We start from the raw sequence: 14,813 nt of genomic DNA, 5'->3' as shown, positions 1-14,813 counted from the left end.
GTCACTCATTTATTTCTTCCTTCACTTATTCCAGCAAGGCCTTTCCACAACTTCTTTTTCTAACACCTGGCATGCAGGTAGATGTACAAAACCAACAGGAACTGTCAAAACTGATTAACCAGCTTTGTCATCTTATTCTTTCCCTTCTGTCAACTGTTTAATGTAATTAAGTAATTTGAAAGGGCCCTTGGGGATGGCAGAAAAGGCTTTGTTTTTCCATGTCTTGGTGGTGTTTCATCCTTGATAGGTGATAAAGCAGCACAGGGCCCTCTATTGGCTATACTCACACTGAGCTAAGCCCTCTCAAAAGAAAAGCAGCAACACAAGTGTTAAAATAATAAATTATTTCCTCTGTGAGGGTACTTTATCTGCGAGTTTCAACAGAAATGCAAGGTGAGTAGCTTTGAATTACTCTTCCTCCACCCCCAAGGTAAAAGCTGCTGAGATGGTAGGTCAAATCCTGTCATTAAAGAAAGGCTGATAAAACCAAAAGGAAGCACATGTTCCTCCACAAAATGATGTTCCTTTTGTTGTATCTTCCTTTTTTTCTTTTTTAACTCCAAACACAGGCAGTGTGCACCTTTCGGTTTTGGGAGAGTCTTCATGTACAATTCTGAAGACTGTCACTGTCACAAAGTTCTATCTGGTTTTACGTTTCTCCTTTTTGTTTCTGGTGTTTACAGCTCCATTTACAGCTGGTGGTTGTGTTGCTTTTGCATGTCCTGTGGCTTTTAGGTGTTCAAACAGTTTATTTCGGGATGGAAATGCACAGTTGCAGGTTACGCAGTGGATGGGAACTTCATTCTACAATGAGGGGAAAAAACAAAATGCTTCACATTCGTATGGAATATGTAATAAATATAATACACCAATTTGTTGTATGCAGTTTCTCTTAGGCAATGAAATGTGAATAAGCTGTTTGTTTCTATCACAGATATTCCATTACTGATTAATAATTATGTATCTTAAAAAAAATCACAGATATGACTTCTTGACATTTTGAAGAGTACTAAGTAGAACCAAGAACACAAATAGAAGCCTTGCAAATGTAATTCAAGATAAAGAATACTTTTGATCTCACCTGACTAAAAAAGACTTCACTTACTACTTTCAGCTGTGAGATTTAGTGAATTTAATGCATCTTAGCTGTAGTTATTACAAGATTTTGCTCTTTCTGGGAAGCATCAATATTGGGAAAGATGCAAATGGTACTGCCTGTCATCTGCCTAATGACAACAGGTCTGTCTTCAGTTGTATGTTTGTTTTGAACTGACTCAGATATAGAGCTTTAGCAGCTCTCTCAGAACTGAAATTTAGTCCTGCTCTTCTCTGCAAGGACAAGAGCAGATGTTTCAGTCTCCTAGCTTCTAATAAAATCACAGGGATAGAAATACCTGCATTATTAAAAAATAAGCAAAAAACTGAAACAAAATTTGTAGACTGGAGGTCATGAACCAACCAACCTTGTTTGTAATAACATGACCAGCAGCTTTTACACAGCCTAAGTAATTTGACATACCGTTGCTGGGTGCTCTGAAGATGCCTTAGCAGATTTTTTTGCATCCTTGGCTTTTTTCCCTTTAGGCTTAGTACTGCTGATAAACAAAGAGAAACCAAGATCAGCGCACAGGAACATTCAACATTTAAGAGCTTCTGATGGTTTTCAATCATCAATGTCTCTGCTGTTTCCCCCTCTTCTTCCTTCACACAACACAATGCAAGTGCCTCAGGAAAAAAATAAAGCAATTTAACTTAAACAATCAATCATCGATCTCAAGATTTGGCTAGATCATAAATCTACTACTGGTAAGTGATGTGGCAGGGATCTGCAGTCAAATGCCATTTCCAAAGTAGATCCTAAAACTCCTTGTTTAGTATCATATTCAACTCTGATTTAGTGCAGTTGTCCCCCGTTCACATTGGTGAGTAAATCTAGATTTGTTTGACAGTATCAAACATGACACAGAATAACACGGGAACTGCAATATTGCATGTCAGCGCACCTTTTTACTTCAGTTTTTGTTTCATCCGCTTGGCCAACATCTTCTGCGGCACTTGCGTCCTCTGACGCAGCACATCTTTGGCCATCATTTACCAAATCCTCTGCTGAGCCACTGTCCTTGTCCACATAGGGCACCTCCTTTTGTTCAACTGTTTCTTCATCAGCACTTCTATCAAAAGAGTCCTCGTAAGTCTGTCCAAATAGAAGAAATGCAAGTTAACGACTTCAAGTTCATTAGTGATAATGTTTATAGTATTATACCTCATTTACCTCAAAATGGGTGGCTGGGGAGAACACAAAGCCATGGACCCTCTTAATTTTACTGTGTGCTTTCAGTGAGATTGTAACAGGTAAAACCTTAGTTCTCCTGTTTTGAAAGATGAGGCCACCTGTGATGAAGGGAAGAAACACCAATAAAACAGCCTCTAAAACTACAGAAGAGGAGAATGAAGGTAGCTTTTAATTATACACAGGGGTCATTCTGTTCTGGCTACCATTTCACATTATAAGATAGTGGCTTTGCTTATAACTTTGCAAAATGTTAATTATTTAGACTAGTTTTCTGTGCCAGACGTGTGTTAGGACACTTAAGCGAGAATAACTGAGCTGACTGAAGCTAGACAGACGCACTGTATTTTCTGTCCCCAACATCAGAAAACACTGGCAGCCTTTTCCATGCACCAGAAGACAGGGCACACTCAATACATGCAGTTCAGCAAAAGATCAACCCCTGAGCATGTCTGAATCAAAACAGCTCAGCTCCCAAAAGCAGGATAATTAACTTAACCTGACACTACATTAATGCAACTCTATAACCTCTAGTATCTTTCACAGAGTCCCAGCTACTGAAAAAACTTGGCTAATCTATCTACCTATCTTCAGGAAAAGAAAACAAAAACCATAGCAATTCCCTGCACTCCGTAAAGCTTGGTAGAGGATGGAGGTTATGCTTCCAGAAGAATCTCACTGCACAAGATTCCAGCTCATGCTATGCAAGAGTGGCACCTACTGTCTGAGCTGCAGAAGACCTTGTGACCAAACTGATGGAAGAGAGAGACAGTGCCTATATGCAACCTATACACTGAGGGCAAGACCTTCTGATTTCAAACTGAGGGGGCTAAGAGTTGAACAGGAGCCTGACAGCCTGCACAGAAACAAGGTCAAGCCAATACTGACTTGGACTATGCAATACCAGCCAAAGAGAAGCAAGAAAAATTCAGTTGCTTGAAAGTCTCAGGGGAGTTTCTTGAGGATGAGAGATAATGATGGTGTGGGAGAGGGCAGTGAAAGTAAACACGTAATAGGAGACTAGAGGGGGTTAGGCTGGGGGAAGACACAACCATCTGGGAAAAGACAGAAGAGGTAAGACTTGAAAAGGATCAAGCTTGAGGAAGGCAGACAGAAGAGTTTGCTCACTGTGGCACTCCTGCCACTCAAGCCTGAAACAGCTTGCAGTAATTGAATTCCACCCCACTGCTGTCAGCACAGATCTGTCATGTCATGCACAGACTCAGATCCTGGAGTACAACAGACTGGCGTTACTCATGTTTACAATTCAGGTGAAAGGTGGAATGGATGTGTTCTTTCCAACAACTACAGTGCCAGTAGGATGCTAATCTGTTACTTTCCCCAACTCCCCAAGTTAGAGATTAACAAACAATACATTATACCAACTCTAGCAACCAAAGCAGAAACCGACCACCAAACAACTGAGCTGCTAATGCACTAAGGCCATTGCTGGTCTTTCTGATCAACTCCTTGCATTCTCCCTATCTGCCTGTTTCCATCTGTTTTCCTTACACTTCAGACTGTAGCCTTTTTAGACCCAGCACCACATTTATTAGGTCTGCACAAACAGAACAAAGTGAGGTCTATGAGATTACTATCATAAAATATGATCATAAGTGTAATAATTATTTTGCAGTCAAAGAAGAATTAATATCTGGAAAGAGCCTTCAAGTTCTGTAGAATTTCAAGTTTGTTCTTATTTTTCAGAACAAAAAAAAGTTAAGTTAGGAGATAACAAAACTGGCTTGTAAAGTTCCCTGAATATCTTTATCTTTTACATACCATCATTGTTTTCTGTTTCTTCCTCTGCTTCTTTGAGAGTCTGTAAAGATAAGAATTTAACATTACCTCTTTTCAAGAAAATAAAAAAAAACAAACAAGTACCACTTCTAAAAAGGTGACAAGTTATATTTTTGCTTATCCTCTTAATGTGATATTAGGGAGAAGGTAGCCACAAACAGAAAATTACTCATGCCTGAAATACAAACAACAGTTCTGCTAAACTACCGATTTCATTTAGTAAAACACTGATCGTGAAGATACTAGTGAGACAGTTGGTATTATGATTTGGCCATTTAAAAAATGAAGTTGTGCAATTTACGTCATCAATTCTGATTTTAAGGACACTGTCCTGATTTCAGCTTGGACAGAGTTAATTTTCTTTCTAGTAGCTGGCATAGTGCTGTGGTTTGGATTCAGGATGAGAATAACGTTGATAACACTGATGTTTTAGTTGTTGCTAAATAGTACTGATGCTACTAGTGTAGCGTGTGTACTAGTACCGACACGGTACTAGTCAAGGAGTTTTTCAGCTTCCCATGCTCTGCCAGGAGCACAAGAAGCTGGGAGGTGGCACAGCCAAGACAGTTGATCCAAACTGGCCAAAGCAATCGCTGCTCAGGGACAAGCTGGGCATCAGTCAGCAGGTGGTGAGCATTTGCATCACTTGTTTTTTCCTACGTCTTGTTCCTCTTCTTGTTGTTTTCCTTTCACCATTTTTTAAATTATTATTATTATTATTTCCATTATTAAACTGTTCTTATCTCAACCCATGAGTTTTCTTACTTTTACCCTTCCAATTCTCTCCCCCATCCCACCGGGGGGCAAAGGGTGAGCAAGTGGCTACATGGTGCTTAATTGCCAGCCAGGGTTAAACCGTGATACACACTCATTTTCTACGTATGCCAGCACCCAAAAAGTACCAAATCAATAAACACTGGCCCTGCGCAAGTTCCCCTATTTGAAAAATAAGAACCACTACTTTTCCTTAACATGTAACTTTAAGAAGCAGAGAAAATATGAGACTATTATCCTACAACATTTGAACGCCGTCACATTAATGCATGCATTTTACTGGAACTCTGATGCTAAGAAATATTTTAAATTGCATAATGCTGTTTCAACACAACTATAAATCATCAGAAGCTCCATCTGAGGGCTTCCAAGACTTTTTCAATCATTAGTCATGATAAAATTAAAACCAATTTAAAGTACTTCTGTTTGGGCATGTCTTCTGTTTCTTCCTCCTCTTTGGTATGCATTCCATTTGCATCATCCAAAGACACAGGAAATTTCCCTTCTTCTTCTTCCAGTTGCTGTCGTAACAGTGCTACCATCTCTCGATGCTTCTTTGATTTCTCATGATTCTTCATGCTGTGAAGACCAGCAGATCGTTACTGCAGGTAGCTCGGAGCAAACATTGTTATATTTACGTATAAATTAACAACAGGCCCATTATCCATCACTACTAAGTATGGAAAATTCTGCCCTGACAATGTCTCTACTGGAAAGACAACACTGACCATTATGTGAAGTTAAAAAGTCTTAAAATGCAACACCCCCAACCCCAAATCCCCAACCGCAAGCACTTACGCTTTCTCAGTTTTTAACAATTTGTCACAAGCAGGGCAGTACAGACCATCAACAAATTCAGCTTCTTCAGTCTCATCATTCAGTTTGTCTGAAGAGATCAGTGGGGATCAGAGAGACAAAGTCAGATGAGTGATTTTTGTGTAAGCTGCTCTTAAAGCCCCAGAAAATAGTCACAACACTGACATTCAACTTATTCAGTATTACTGACACACAGACAGATCAAGACCATCTCACAAAATCACACATGAGCATAAATTAACAGCTGTAGCTTGATGTCTTCTCATGTTCAACAGAAAGCACCAGAGAGGGCCAGACTCTAGCCTGGCACACCTCAGCTGGAGGCAGGGAGCTGCAGTACAGTCAGAACTGTGAATCTGGGGCTTTAAGTGCAGTGAGCCAACACTCAGGCTGACGACTTGCTACAGGTCACCCCCTCACACCCCATACCTTCAATGTCTTTTGTTTCCTGTTCTTCTAATTCATCCTCACCATCTGATCCATCTCCAAATTCCTTTTCATATTGTGCCTCCATCTCTTGCAACTCTCTCTCCAGATCTGACATAGTTATCCAGCTCTGCTCTTTATACTGCTCAGCGAGCCTTTAAGCAGAATAATACAGTAACTTCTACATTGTGTCCATGAGATGGGAATTACAGAAACAGTATTATTTAAAAGATAACTTGTTCTTCTACAGTATATTAGTAGGAAAGTCCTGAACATATTATGATGGAGCAAACAATTGTCTGTAGGGCCTGGAAATCTGAGCAGTTAATTTGTGACATCAATGGGCAGATCTACGCTGCAAGTAAAGAGGTATTAACATAGGTGGGTCCTGCTTGAATTTCACGCAGGAAATGCTATGCAGCATGGTCAGTATCAAGCTGACAGCAGGAAAGTCATCTCAATCCTCAAAGCAGTACAGCTGCTTTTATGTGCTGCAAGATCCAAACCTGCAAACAGTACAGGACCACAAAAGCCACAAGCACATTACTGCTTGACCTTGTGCTGTGGGAACATAACCATCTCAGTTTTCCAAATCTAAGTATGGCCCAAGTTATCTATCAGTACAGTACAGCTGAATTTTGCTCCAGCTGGCTCCTGGACTCAGAATTATCAAGCCATTTGTCAGTAAATGCATAACTCTGCTTCATTCTCCCTTTAGGGGAAAAAAAAAAAGTGTACATAATATATTCCATATTTTTTTTATTATTATATAATTTTAATCAATATGCAGTTATTATGCAAGTGCACTCTTAAGAATTTAAGCTCCTTTCTCCCATTTGCAGGCAAAAAGCTCTTCTAGTTGGAAGAATAAATTGTGCTTACACTCAGGAGATTGCCTCCTCCTCTTACTTAATTTTGGGAAAAACAAAAGCATCAAAAAAAAAAAAATGCATTTAGTCCAATGAAAAGATCCTTTCTGAAGAGTTAAAAGGAAAAGCAAAACTAAGTTCATTTTTCCTACTTTCTTTTTAGCAGGTACAGTTCCAAGGCAGATGAAGCTGATCTAATCCCAGGTTGTCATAGTCCTGTTCTCCCTCATTCCAAAACATACATTCTTTTTTCTTTAAAGGAACCAATGATAACAATTAAATCTTACTTCCCCAGGTAAGTAAAAGCACACTGGATTCTGTGCTACTACAGCCAGTTACCTGCAGCACATACGTAACTATCCCCTGGTTATCTTAGATCTCTACTGTCAGTGCAATGAAGAGACACTCAGGTTTTAAAAAGCTCAGACTTAAGACCAAAACTAATGCGTAACATTTTCAGGGATGTTTAAAAGAGCAAGTGGAGCTACTATTAGAATCCAACTCTACATGGTATCCTCATGGATAGTTTCTCCAAGCTTAAAAGAAAAGATTTGTTCCACATTTACATACTTGGCTTGTTTGAGCTTCTGCTGCCTCCGAAATTCCTCTGCTTTCCTAGCTTTTTCTGCATTTTGTTCTTCTACAAGTTTTCTGTGAGCCTGTACTCTTTTATCCCTTTTACGAATAAAGGCTACTAGCTGACGGACCAGTTCATTCCTCTCTTTCCTTGCTTTATCTCTTGTTTTCTTGTTCTCTTTTTCCATAGCTCGTTTCTCCCAGCGGTTTGAGGCTTGTCGTGTGTCATATTCTTCCTTCCAAGCAAAGTTTTTCTGAGTACAGAAACTCTGCCAATATGCATAGAAAGGATGGACTACCTGTAAGAAAAAAAGAATTAAACAAGTCACTTGTTTTGGGGGGGACAAAAACCATATCAAATAATTCAGGACAACGTAGCAGTTTCATGTCTTCCATACAGGCCAGAGTTTTCCCTCAGAGTATAAATAAATCACACGAAGGTTTAGAGAAACCTCTAACATCAACCTTAAAATTTAAAACCATGCCAAATCAACAGCCTTGTCTAAACTATTCCAAACTGCAACTTCTAAAAAATATCCCCTTGCAGGATTGGATCATGCTGACTGACACTAGGGCCCAGTTACTTAGCTGTGCTGTACTTTTCTTGTCAAACTGAAAAGCACAACCAGAATCAGATACGCTGTGTGCAAGCAGGCATATGCATGTATTGCCTAAGAACCACTATACTAAATTATATCAAAGATCAGCCATACACTTCCAACAGCAGCCAATGACCAGCCAAAAAAGAGCAATAAAACAAACACACGTACATAATGCTATTTCTTCCCTGCATATTCTCTCTTCTTCCAAAACAAGACAGAAATTAATAGCCCTTGATGGATTTTTCTTTCATGAATTTAATATGTCTTTTATTAATTTAATTAAATAAATTATTAATTTAAAAATTGGTTAATTTAAAATCAATTTAATTATTTTAAGATATTTAATATTTCTTTTATTATTTTATTATTTCTTTTATTATGTATATTGGTATATACAATAGCACAGAGCTGTGACTTGGACAGTTTAACAAGGGGCTATGTGAAGATGCACTTAACTCCTGTTCTGTTAGCAAATTATATGACTGCAGATTAAAATGATGCCCTCTAGCTCTCTTTAAAAGAAACAGTAAATGATCTTTCCTTATTCTCCTTCCTTTTACTATTCATGAGTAAATGCTGGCATAAAATGGCATAATTATTTTTTGTTTTGTTCTCTATTCCTCTTCAAATAATTATTAAACCTCTGCATTTTGTATATTCAGGAAACACGATATGCCTAAACTCCCTTCTTACATTACTTACTCCATTAAGCTGCCTTTTTACTACTTACTCCTACATGCACTACTGTTTATATTTTGGAATACCTCATAGAAGTATTTAACCCTAACAGTTTAATATGTCTTCTTCTAGTATCTCCTCTTCTCCTCCTTCTGCCATTGGTATTCACATGGACTATAACTATCAACACCTCAACACTAATTTCTAATGGCCTACCTACACGCAAAGGTCCATGGCTGTGGCCTCTGGCAGGTAAGTTTTTCTCTGCTATCACAAAACCCCAGGTCTATAATAACCCATAAATATTCATATTTAATCAAATAACCTAAGTGACAGTAGACTCCCTATCTCAGATTTCTGCTTCCAAGGGGGTTATCTTCTGTGCAAAAGGATGCATGGCCATCAACTGATGACTGGGATCATCCTCCCCTTCACCACCTGTATAAGCTGAGACTTTCATCCTCCTCAGCAGCTACCCGAAATACAAGCACATCCCTGACACTCTCCAGAAGACCGTACAGCAGGTCTTGCTAACTCCCAGGTGGATTTTGTTTTGCCTACTACTTATACTTGGAGCTGATCACTTTTGTTTCTGCATCTAATCGACCTACAAGTCTTCCCTTCCCATGAAGTCCTGTGAAGTCACAGACTTAAGAATATCTTACCTGGCTGCCTGGCATTGATCAACCTGCCTCTCAAGCTTCTTGTGAATTAACTCAGCAGACTGAACCAGACAGCATTCACGTTACAGATTTTGAAGCCTCTACTGTAGAGTTTTTGTAGCTCCCTTCTAAAACTCTTTTCCCTTTTCCCACGATACTCCCACTGAGTAGAGAAGTGAGCACTGCAATGCTGGAATCGTCTGACAGTGTGATCTCTTTGTCTGAACATAAGGTAACAGGGATAATGATTTTCCCATTTAACTGAGGCCACTTCCCATAAAATACCCCTATGAATCCCTTTTAAAAAAACGTGAGCACTTTGCTTCCAAAAAGCGTGAACAAGGCAGATGTCAAAGCATGCTAATGCTAGAATATCAGCCATTTTTGCAGTTATTCATTGACAGCATAGAAGCTATTTTGGGTCTGTAACACTATCTATCCCACAGCCTCAAAACAAGCAGTTTCCAAAAGATGTTTCAAGATAACTCCATTAAAGGACAGATTTTAGCAGTTTCAGAGACACTAAATATTCTCTCCCTGGGACAGATTTTCATTTGTTAAGCCACCCTGTAATTTTACCTGACATTCAAACACCCATTCTGACACTTCTTAGTTTCATTTGTAACTTTGTTTCCAACTCCAACCAAGTTTTGTACCATTGAAGTTACTGATTTTTAAGGTCTGTATCAATTTAAATTTCATAAATAATTAGTCGTACAGTACAATTCTAAAAGTGACAGGGAGAAGTAGCAGACTAGGAACAACCTTTGAGTACACTGATACTGTGGAGTTATTCACTGGGGAAGTGAACTAAAAAAAAGAAAATTCTAAGTCTGATAGAATGTAACAAAGAGCTGGCAAACCAGATGACAAGAATTCAAGTGTCCCCCACATATTTTCTTTTCTTGCTTTCCTTTGGGAAGCATGCAATATTTTGGAAATTAAATTTTACTATAGAATAATTGTAGATGACAAGAGTACCACAGTGGGAGCTCACATCGCAGTTCAACCACCACATCTCCCATTTTCTACAGGCTGTGTTATGCAGTAAGTGCTATGAAGTTTTCCTAAATGAGGCAAGACACTACATGTTATTTAAAAAAAAAAAAATAATCTCAATATCCCTTTCTGTAATGTAAATTGCATTAAAACACTGGTAAACTATTCTCATCAGGAAGCAAAGAAAACACCTGTTCTTTTGTTTTATAGGCCTTACACTACACTTTAAGTTTCACTGGCATAACTGATGGTTAGCTCTGTGAAGTGTTTGCCTGACAACTTACCCTAAAAGCCTGGCTAATAATATAGTCCAACAGGAAATAGCAATTTTAATTCACCTAAATATTATGAATCAGAACACAAGCACTTCCTTTATAGTAATGGTCTACAGTAGTAACAAGGACAGCAGATACATGGTTTTGTACTCACATCAGAGATCAGCCAGAGCCCTTCCTTTGATTTCAGTGTGGGACAAAGTAATGACTTAAGTGTGTTACTTTTGGTTGATTTACACTTGTTCTTACCGTATCATAGTCACTTTGGGAATATCCAAACATAGGGAATTCTTCAGTATCTTCCTGGGTCATATATTCCATCTCTTCTTTTGCAATCTTTTCAAAAACTTGTCGATAGACAGTAAAGAATCCCTGAAATAAAAAAAAAAAAATCTGACTCATTTTGCACAGCTCAATAATAGATGTAAATGCTCAGCTACAGTAGTGTATTTTAGAGAGCTATTACAATTCTGCAACTGCAACTCAAAATCAGAGTAAAGCCCTTATAAGCACTTGCTCTAGATTTCTGTTTCACAAAGTTCCCGTTCTCTCACATTCCTTTTATTTCCATCTCTTTCGTGCAGTCTCTGTCTCTCGCACATCAAGCACCTGTATTCAAATCTAAACCAAAAAAAAATGTTTCAGCATGCTGGAGATGTTGGTAAGTTTCTGGTTACACAGAATCAAGTTTTGAGGAAGTTCCAAATAGAAAATTCACTGTTAAGTATCCTATCTCTTTTTAAATTAAGATGTTACTAACTTACTCCTAGTATAGTAACACAAAGACAGATAAGGATTTTCTCTTGCAGAGGTTCTTCTAATCACCTGAAGCTTTTAAAGTTATCACGAGTATCTTAAAACCCAACAGGGGATTCAATTACAGGAAGCACACTGTCCTCGTTTCGGCTGGGATGGAGTTAATTTTCTTCCTAGTAGCAGGCATAGTGCTGTGTTTTGGATTTAGTAGGAGAATAACGCTGATAACACACTGATGTTTTAGTTGTTGCTGAGTACTGCTTATGCTAGTCAAGGACTTTTCAGCTGCCCATGCTCTGCCAGGTACACAAGAAACTGGGAGGGGGCACAGCCAGAATAGTTGATCCAAACTGACCAGAGGGCTATTCCATACCATATGACGTCATGCTCAGTATAGAAACTGGGGGGGGTTGGCCGGGGAGCAGCGATCGCTGCTCGGGAACTGGCTGGGTATCGGTCGGCGGGTGGTGAGCAATTGCATTGTGCATCACTTGCTTTGTATATTGTTAGTATTATTATCATTATTATATTGTTGTTATTATCATTACTATTTTACTTTATTTCAATTATTAAACTGTTCTTACCTCAACCCAGGAGTGTTTCTCACTTTTACTCCTCCAATTCTCTCCCCCATCCCATTGGGGTAGGGGCAGTGAGCGAGTGGATGCGTGGTGCTTGGTTGCTCGCTGGGGCTAAACCACGACACACACTTTCCCCAAGGACTGTTGTTATATTGCTTTTTTTTAGTTTGAAGCATTCTCGCCCATTAAAGATATTTCTGAACAAACAGATGGTACTGCAAAGCACTGGAATGCTTCACTATGTAACGTAAATAAATAATACACGCACACTCTGCAGTTGTATGGTACAGTTGGAAATCATGACTAAGTAACTGTTGGACAATAAGCAGGAATTAAAGCTTCCCTAAGCATCCAGCCTAAGTTTTGTCCTAGAAAGACTTGTGTAAGCATTATCGCTACCTGTGCTCAACAATTCCACACATAGCTTTGCAACATGAAGCAAATGCCAACATTCTCCATGAAGTTTAAATTGATTCATTAAAGATTAATTAATTCATTACCTTTTCATCATCTCCATATCCAGAGTAACAGCTAACAGTGAAGTAGTGCAGCAGATCTAAACTATCATCTTGATAGTCTCCATCAACTCCTCCTTTCAGCAGAGCCTCCCTGTGAGTATCATACCTAGCGAAAATTCACAGTATCAAGGATGTAGAGACACAGAACATACCCCAGTGCTGGTAAGCTAACACAGTACGCATATCACCTCAGTGTATAGCTTAGCCCAGTGTCTGGAATTGGTCTCTCGTATCCAAAGGTTCCAGAGAGAAAAAAAAGATAGGCTCAGTAAATATTCTCTCCTGACTTTTAGTTTCCTTACTGTTACTTTACCTGCAATATCTACAGCAGCAATTTCTTAACGGGCAGGTAGCAAACACATTTGAGCAAGATGCTTCAATAAGCTTTCAGAAATGGGTAGGACATTATTTAAATCATCTAACACGTACACAAAAAAAACCCCCAAATTGTACATTAGCATATAAAAATCGAAAACCGGTACTTTCTAGGAGGACAAACTTAGTACAGGTGTTTTTGGCTGCACAATCCGACAGACGCTTCAGCCCATTTGAAAAAACAAGCTAGGCAGAACATTTGAAGCGGCAATCTCTTCCAAGAGAGACGTGTGTGCGTATTTCAAATTCGGACTGTTACAGAAACACGACGCTACGTATGTCATTAAGGCTCACCACCTGCAGCCACCGACAGCTCACCAAACACCCGCACGCGCTCAGCGCGGGGCTGGCTCGTCCCCCTAAGGCAAGGGCCACGGCCAGAGGGGTGCCCATGCCAACGTGCGAGCTGCCTCCTGCTCTGGGAGGAAGAAGCAGAGGCCAGCGCTGGCGCGCCCCGGGGCACCCCTCAGCACCCTGGGGCACCCCGGAGCACCCCTCAGCGCCCAGCCCGGCAGCACCCCCCGACGCAGCCTGCGGAAGCTGGGGTGCGCGGCCCTGCCTGCCCAGGAGGCCGCATGGCGCAGGGCCCTCAAGCCCTCCCAGAGCCTGCAGCCAAGCAGCCGCTCCGGCCCCTGCCGACGCGCGGCGAGGCCCAGCGAGAAGCAAAGTCAAAGTCCTGGCTGAGCGAGAATTTCTCAAAGCCTTCTGCAGGCTGCTACCACACGAACACTGCTCACCAGGCTCTTTCCTGGGGGTCACTGAGAACGTCGTAGGCTGCCTGGATCAGCTTGAACTGCTCGGCGGCTTCCTCCGCGTTCTCGAGGTTTTTATCTGTCAGACAGTTTAACGAGACGGCACACGAGTCAACGCGCGGCGGCACCGCCCGCCACAGCCCCTTCGGCAACCCGGGCCAGGCACACCAAGCCGCCCGTGCGGCCGAGGCCGCTGCCCGGCCGCTGCCCCCCGGCCCCGCTCCCCGCAGGCCCCCGCGGCGGCCCCGGCGCGGCGCGGCCCCACCGGCGGAGCCCCGGCGAGGGAACGGGGCCTCTCCCCGCGGCCGGGCGCGGTGCCGGCAGGCCGGGCCCTCTCCTCAGGCCTGCGGCCGGGCCGGGCCCGCGGAGGGCGGGCGTGGCGGCCGTACCCGGGTGCCAGCGCAGCGCCAGCCGGCGGTACGCCCGCTTCAGCTCCTCCTCGGCGGCGTCGCGCTTCACCCCCAGCACCTCGTAGTGACACTTCATGGCGGCGGGCTGGCGGCTCCGCGCCGGGGGAAGCGCCGGCCGGCCGGCGGCGCGGCCAGGGCAGCGGGCGGAGGCGGGGCCGGCGGCGGCGCAGCCATCGGCAGCCCGGGCCGCCCCCGCCCCCCGCCGGGAGGAGCCACGGGGCCGGGCGGCGCGGCGGGCCCCGGCCGCGGGAGGAGGGCGCAGGGGCGGCGCGGAGCCCGCCTTGTCCCGCACGCCCGCAGCCTCCGCCCGGGCGGAGCCGGCGCCTGGCTGCGGGGGCAGGGGGAGGCGCTGTCCCCGCCCGTGCTGCCGGAGTTGGGCCTTACAGTCACAGCATCATACAATCGTTCAGGTTGGAAAAGGCCTTTAACATCATCCAGTCCAACCATTAACCTACACTACCAAGCCCACCACTAAACCACGTAAGGGTAGGGTAGCAACCCCACGCCTCCTGGCTTGGTGGCTGGATCATTTATAATGAAAGTAAAAACTTGGAATCATTAAGATTGGAAAGGATCTCCAAGATCATCAGTCCAATCATCAACCCAACACCACCATGCCCTCTAAACCATGTCCCAGAGTGCCGCGTCCGCCCG

The 14,813-nt window shown here is 42.3% G+C and overlaps 1 protein-coding gene across 2 annotated transcripts; it reads right to left on the bottom strand.

Moving 5' to 3' along the window:
- Window positions 1-329: 329 nt before the first annotated feature.
- Window positions 330-14,235, bottom strand: DNAJC21 (DnaJ heat shock protein family (Hsp40) member C21). Of its 2 annotated transcripts, none has more exons than XM_075726844.1 (12): window positions 14,139-14,235; window positions 13,735-13,828; window positions 12,605-12,728; window positions 11,017-11,139; window positions 7,546-7,850; window positions 6,110-6,261; window positions 5,663-5,750; window positions 5,285-5,443; window positions 4,073-4,112; window positions 2,004-2,194; window positions 1,520-1,595; window positions 330-804 (listed from the first exon to the last, which is right to left on the bottom strand). In XM_075726844.1, exons 1-12 carry the CDS (start codon window positions 14,233-14,235, stop codon window positions 640-642), a joined length of 1,614 nt encoding a protein of 537 aa, XP_075582959.1. In that variant the 3' UTR covers window positions 330-639. The 2 variants fall into 2 exon arrangements, with proteins under 2 accessions (XP_075582959.1, XP_075582960.1); XM_075726845.1 differs by having other exon boundaries at window positions 1,520-1,592.
- Between the last annotated feature and the right edge of the window lie 578 nt (window positions 14,236-14,813).

Source organism: Pelecanus crispus, chromosome Z (genome assembly GCF_030463565.1).
Source record: "Pelecanus crispus isolate bPelCri1 chromosome Z, bPelCri1.pri, whole genome shotgun sequence".
Lineage (NCBI taxonomy): Eukaryota > Metazoa > Chordata > Aves > Pelecaniformes > Pelecanidae > Pelecanus > Pelecanus crispus.
Note: the sequence above shows the minus strand (reverse complement) of the source record. Positions and strands in the feature narration are given on the sequence as shown.

Bases quoted from the DNA above. Each gene is read 5' to 3' on its own strand.
- DNAJC21 (XM_075726844.1), bottom strand. From the start codon at position 14,235: ATGAAGTGTCACTACGAGGTGCTGGGGGTGAAGCGCGACGCCGCCGAG. The intron at 2,195-4,072 runs GTATGTAAAAGA...CTATTTGGACAG, and splicing joins AGAAACAGAAAACAATGATG to ACTTACGAGGACTCTTTTGA. The intron at 1,596-2,003 runs GTGCGCTGACAT...TTTGTTTATCAG, and splicing joins ACAAAAACTGAAGTAAAAAG to CAGTACTAAGCCTAAAGGGA.